General features: G+C 37.7%; 1 protein-coding gene across 1 annotated transcript in view; it reads right to left on the reverse strand.

Moving 5' to 3' along the window:
* The window catches only part of CUL3 (cullin 3), a 36,593-nt gene that overhangs the window by 4,539 nt on the left and 25,180 nt on the right, over positions 1–6,874 (reverse strand). The window contains exons 10-12 of the mRNA XM_005424657.2: positions 4,056–4,180; positions 3,590–3,686; positions 2,490–2,624 (exon numbers count right to left, since the gene is read on the reverse strand). Of these exons, the coding sequence (XP_005424714.1) occupies positions 2,490–2,624; positions 3,590–3,686; positions 4,056–4,180 (357 nt within the window). The remainder of the gene's footprint in view (positions 1–2,489; positions 2,625–3,589; positions 3,687–4,055; positions 4,181–6,874) is intronic.

Below are 6,874 nucleotides of genomic sequence, written 5' to 3' on the forward strand. Positions count from 1 at the left end.
GATATTTGATGTAACAGTGAGAAATGTATACTTCTTCCTCATCTCCAAAAATGCCTTATTTTAAAAAACACATTAGATTTGTGCACAGGAGTAGTATTAATTACACAATCTCAGTGCTAAAATATTACCAAGTGAGAGCTCTATCTGCGGGCTACAAAAGAAATCATTCCAGGTATGGAACTCTGTCAGTTCTATACAAGAGCATAGATTATTAGAAGGAAAAAGTGCAGAAAAAAAAATAAAGGAAAAGAATTTTTTCATTTTTATAATAAAAAGTATTTTTAATTTTATTTACAGACTGCAACTTATGTGCCTTCCAGAGCAGACAGCAAAAGAGGGAATCTAGTTTACAGTTCTAATCTCTCATTTTTATGGAATTATTCCACAACTTAACTTCTACTATGGTCACACTTGTATTTCTTGTTTGTTAAACATAAAGAACCACACTTATTTCTGAGGCTATGACAAAAAGTGAGTATCTCACCTTTTAAAATACTGAGCTGTAATGTAAATAAACTGAAAAATATGTTGAGTATAAGACTTGATTAGAAAATAAATTTGTAGAAAAAATTAGCATTCTTTGAAGGCCTGCATGAAGATTCTTCCTCTTCCACTTCAGAAGCAATAACCTGCACCTATATGGCCAATAGCTATTTTGCATATACAAACAAAATGTTGCTGTGCAGGAATACATTAAATGGATACATTTTTTGGAAGAAATTTTTCTATGTAATGATCTTTTAAGTTTCCATAGTATTTTGCGGATAATTTTTGCATTATCAGTATCCCATTTTTCCCTCAATCATGTGGCCTAATGGTTATTAGGATTATTAAGAGGATCTTATCAAGTTTGCAATTAATAATCACACTGAATGCAAAATAAAATAGCAAAGTCTGTTCAGCTGTGAAGGCAACTTCAGATGAATCTGTTGAGCTGTGAATCTGCAGCAACACTTTGTGTATCAGACAGCTTTAGGATACACCAGCACACACAAGTCAGCTCACGTGCTCTGCTGCACTGAAAGCACTCATCTGACACAACAGAGAAGGAATGGTTCCCCAGCACTCAGCAGTTCATGAGGGTATCCAATAATCAATGAACAAAGAGAAAATGCATTCTCCTCTGAAGTTTTCATAAGCTTTCCTGGCTGGGGTTAAAGACAACTCCCACACACTTCACCAAAGAAACCAAACAATACAAATATGCCTCCGTAAGGTTTTTGTTCAAGTGGGACACAAAGCAAGAGCTTAAGCACTCCCAAACCAGAAATAAACAAGACATGCAGCCTAAAAGCAGATGGACATATTTCTCTATCATCTGGTCTTGGTAAAATAAAGTATAATGTAGAGCATGTATTAAAAACTGTATTTTTCACTGCCCTCCCAAGTGTTACTTATTCATATATGGGTAAGGCTCTACTACTCATTAAGCTTGCAATTTGGTGGGAAAAGGCAACTACCAGTCCAATTTCAAAATCAGCTTCAAGAAAAAACCAGAGCTGTTAAGTTCCCCTCCTTGTCTTCACATCCTCAAATATTCTGGAAAGTACTCAAAGCTGTAATGCTCCTGCAATGGATTTCATAACACACAGGACTCTGTGTTCTAAAATAACGTTCTAAATTATCAGTAGTTTATTAAGAGCCCCTTATCAAATCCTGCCTTCCTTAATCACTACTGAGACCATTTCAAAGAAACTTTCTTTATTAACAGGCTAGAAGTATGCCAAATAAACTGAAAACACAATCCAAACAAAAAGGCAGATGATTACTATGCATAGCACAGTCAAAAGCAGATGAGAAAACCTGGGAATCAACTGTTTCAAACTGCACCCATACTGCTTTTCAAGGCTGCCAGTGCTCTCTCAAACAGAAGATAATGTCCAAAACTAAACTATCAATTTATCTTAACAATAAAGTGCTCACACAACAAAGCACATGATCCTCCTCCTCTCCTAAAGCCTTCATCATCATCATCTCTCAGCTGACATTTCAACCTTTCCTGGCAACATCCCTCTGGTCTCCTTGTTAAGAATCTATCCAGACCCTTTTTCACTGTCCTTTCTGGCTGATCAGCTCAGAGAAAGGCTGAAAGTTCTTTGACTCCTCCAGTTCGGTTCAGCTTGCCAATTTTACTTAGGTGTCCAAGAAGCCAGGATACAAACCCTTCTCCACCCTTTGGCCTCTAAAGCCAGTTTCTCAAAGACAAAATGAGGAAATGGAGCCACCTGCTGCATTTCAACTTCAGCTTTTCTACAGCTCAATGGCCTAGAACAACCACACTCACAATTCTAAAACATTTCTGAAACTTTCAGCTCCCAAATAATTTCCTCCCCCAGAACTGCTTCCCAGGTGCACTACTAATGACCTGCTTGGCCTGATCCATACTCAAATAAAATGAGAGGCACCTGATCTTCAAATGCCTGACTCAAGAGGACAAGAAAGTGCCCAAGCCACTTATTTAGAATCAGGTGAGAAACCCATACACTTACCTCAAAAGTGTATTTTTCTCTGTTGTTAAATAGCATTAATATTGTCATCTGGAAAGTGGAGACTTGCAATATGTGCTTCCGTGTGTTTGAGCCAGTCACTTGGGCACCTCCTACACCGACTTCTGAGCCATCTTCCTATTTTAAAATTCCAAAACTACTGTTAGATTATTCTTCACTGAAAAATGTTTAATCCTGGTAAGATGAAAATTTCATGTGAAACATTTCTCTAGAGATCAGCCTACAGAAGTGACAGAAAAGCAAACACCTGGGGGCATGGCCAGGATGCTCCTCCAGCAATTGCCTTACAATGCCAGGGAGACTGAGCTCCATGCAGAGCCCAGGCCAGGCCATCTACAGCCACCAATCAAACACTGACCATTGCTAAGGATGGACACTTCACCACCTCTGAGGCCCCTGTTCCATTACTTATCCACCCTTCAAGTTTCTTAAGCTTACCTTTAAAGTTATCAACATATTTATCCCACAGTAACACAATTTCAACATCCTCACAAATGCATGTTATTAATACTTTGTTGTAAGAATTTTGCTTTTAATTTTCATTGCCTCCTACATCCCCAAGCAAGTTGCCATTACTAGTTCTAGCTTAGCATTTTAGTACTGGTCTAATCACTAAAAAATTCCTTTCTTGTACACATACAAATTAAGCATTGTACTTCTATAAACTCTGCTAGAGTCTTGTTTTTGAAAAAATGTTGTCTACATTGCACTCTGCATATGAAAAGCAGGCTAAACTTGGCTTAGAAAAAATAAGTTACAAGTTTCCTTTCACTTTTCACTGACAGTCAAAAAAATCCAAACCACTCAAATGATTGAGGTCCCTTCAAGATCACATTTATTACTTTTCTACAAGTAAAAGATGATGCTGAGTGATACATTCAAATTAAATTCAGAGGGGAAAAAAAGTCAAAGCAAAACTACTGTACAGAAAGAATCAGACCATAAGGCTGATGGAAGACATCTTTTTCTTATTCTTACATTCTCAATGGGTTTGCTTTTATTTTACAAAATTCTGAAGTTACAAAAAAAAAAGCATTTGCTTACTTTTAACATACAGTATTTATATAATCTTGATTCTCTACCTTTTTAACAGGCCCATAGAAAGTGGCATTGAGATCTGCAGAACCCATGTGATGCTGGAGTGTCAGCTGTCGCCCACTGTGTTTGGCTAAATAAAATCTGTAATAGAATTGAAATGAAAACAATATATAGCTCACAGAATATATATATTCTGTCTTGGAGAGGAAATAAATTTAAAAAGTTACATAGCCTTTTGGAGCTATTGAGGACATTCTTAAAACATTTTTGTTTTTCAAAACATTAACTTTTGTCAGAATTTTATTTAAAATCTCCCAAAACCTCAAGCATCATAATGCAAGTATTGCATTCTCTAATTTTCACATAAGCTGAAAAAGAAAAGTTTGCCAGCACATCTTTAAAAGTAAAGCTGTTAAAAAAACATCTGTGCAGGTAAAAAAAAAATCTGTACAGGTAAGTTTAGAAAGTTTCTTCTTAAACCTCTACCTAAAAATCTGTAGTAATACATACCTTCTAAATATTTCAAAAGCATGTCTGGGAGCTGGAGGGATGTTGCACTTTGGTGTGGCTGACTGGGTAGGCCAGTAACCTGTTGTGAGGACACGCACTGTGAGATCAACACCTCCTAGTGAGACCTAAGGGTAGTTGGAAGAAAACATACACTTTTTTAAAACAAGACCATGTTTCACCACTTTGTATCAGTGTAAAATATTTAGAATTTTGCCTAGCTACAAAACAACAGACATATCTGCAAACATTCTTTTTACAAAACCAGACAAATACATTGATTCATCACTATCAGAGTAGATGGCACAGCAAAAATCCTCTACATTATTCCCCTCTGGCATTTAAGAGCATACAGAATTGAACAAAAGGAATTCTTAATAAAGAAGTAAGTGTCTGTGATCCTAAACAGAACTTGTGATACGTACAACAAATCTTTGTAAATGGGTTTTTTGATGACATGCAGTAAAGCTGGGTTGCATGAAATGTGTCAGTTTCAAAATAACTCTTTCTAAATGTATTCTCTGGAAGAAGGGAGGAGATACTGCCTATCTAATATTGAACCACAGGGAGCTTTATCTCTGGACTGCAATGCCAACAGTGACTCACTTTTGCACAGCCCACCTACTCTCTCCCTAAGGACAGCCATGACTCTGAATATTCAGCACTGGTGAGGAAACATTCCCCAGCTCAAGTGCTGATCTATAAAGATGTGTTGGTAGATGATAAAGGTCTGGCTACCAGTGATGCATAATTAGGTATCCCAACTAAGCTGAGCATTATTAAGCTTAAAATGGACTACTTTCAGCTTTAGGAGGTAGAACCAATACCTTCAAAGAACACACATTATGGGCAAAAAACCCAAAGCAAACAATATTCAACTTACATAAATCCACTACCCAGAAACAGAACACATTATTAGAAGGTCAAAAACTGCCACCTGAACTCAATCTTTCACTATTCAATAGCAGAGTAGCATTTCCATGCACTACAGAAGAGTTTTTGTATTGTGTGTACTGAACGCCTGTGTGCACCAACCAGCTTGTGCCCAGGAAACTTCTGACAAACCTAAACAAGCTTCAACAGTTTTCTTCCTCCAGACAAAGTGTGGGAAAAGGCCATCAGTGCAGACAGAAAGACACAGAAAATATATTTATCTGGAACTGAAACATTTGAGCTGAGATGGCAACAATTTCCCAAAATGTTTTTTGGTCTTTGCCAGACCAGAACAGAGCACTAATTCAGAATGTCTGCCATCCTACATTATAAGCACTAAGCAGCTGGTAACACAGAAAAGTTTTGGCAGCACTTTATTTTACAAGATGTCTTTTCAGCATGAAAATGGTATGAACTAGTGGAAAGTACCCTGAAGTGACCCAGTCTTTACAGAACTCCAAGACATGTTCCAGGATCACAGTTACAGAAATTTCTCAATCTCTAAACCTGGACTTTCCCTGGTGCTGAGCTTTCCACTTTCTGAGAGCAAACCAATCATCTACACAGACCTTGGCACTGCCTGTATCTCAGGATAGAGGATCCAGAAGGAAACTTTGCAGGTAGGATTATTGTGAGAAAAGCAGATGTCTGACACCTCTAGGAGGCACTGTACACATTCAAGGTACTGAAACTGTTTAAAAAGGAGCAGAACAAGCTATTTCATATGAAACACAGCATCACCAGCAATTTAACAGTAACAAAATCCCCCAAATCTTCCTGTATTTCCTAAATAGTACTTCCGGAAATGTCATTAAAAGGCCATGATTAGGCTGACCACAAGGAAACCATCACATAAACTGCTGGTCTTGCCAAGAGAAAGATGAAGTTTCAAATAAAGCCTAACAGAACATTTGTTAACATTTTAAATTCATCTTCTGAGCTGTATATAGTTAAAAAGAAGATAGAGATATCATTTATTAACTCACTTATTTTAAGACTGTCACGTGAAGTACATGAATCTTAAAGTACAACCCCCTCTTCCCCTACATGTCCAAGCCTGCCATGCTACCAAAACAAGGGAATGCTCCAACAAATTTTTATTGAAATTTATATTTCAAGCATTCCAGAAGCAAAACATGACTAGCCTCTAAAGCAGAGAAACCAAACAAGCCAGTAGTAATGTTGCCTGTCCAAAAACACCTTTATCCAATTCCTCTCCATCCTTTTCTGAATCCCCTTAGAGAACATGCTGTTCTCCTACTCGTGATGAGTCACAGAATGCTGATGAGGAGGATTTCAGCCAGCTGCTTCAAGACAACAAAGATTTCATATCACCTTGCACAACCAGGGACACTGGACAGAGTATATCCATGAAAATATTCCTGGCATTCAGACTTCTGACACTGACTCAAACAGGTTTGAGGTACTGACCTTACTCACCTGCACACAGGGAACTACTTGGCTGTTTATTATACACTAATAAGTGCTACTGAGCTTCAGTACAGAAAAATAATGCTTTAGAGCAAGAAAACTGATAACTCAAAAGGAATGATGGCTCCCTAAAATACTCCATGGGCCTATTTTTTACAAGACAGTGTAATTTTTCTAATTAAACAACTAAATCCATATTTGACAATTTGCAAGAAAACATCAAAACCCAAATTTTGCCATCTGCAATAAAATAGCAGTTTTAGCAAAGGCATTACTTGTGTCAGGAAAGCTCAACTTGAGATGGTGTGCTTTGCAAATACCTGCACCACACAGCATTTTTCTTGCTCTTAGCAAAAAATACACATCACAACTGACCATTAACCTTGAAGAATGGGAGGCTTTGCTGGGAAGTACTCATGGGAGCTGGCAGCTGGGGCAGGCACAGCTGGGCGGGCACA

This window comes from Geospiza fortis, unplaced genomic scaffold (assembly GCF_000277835.1).
Source record: "Geospiza fortis unplaced genomic scaffold, GeoFor_1.0 scaffold318, whole genome shotgun sequence".
Lineage (NCBI taxonomy): Eukaryota > Metazoa > Chordata > Aves > Passeriformes > Thraupidae > Geospiza > Geospiza fortis.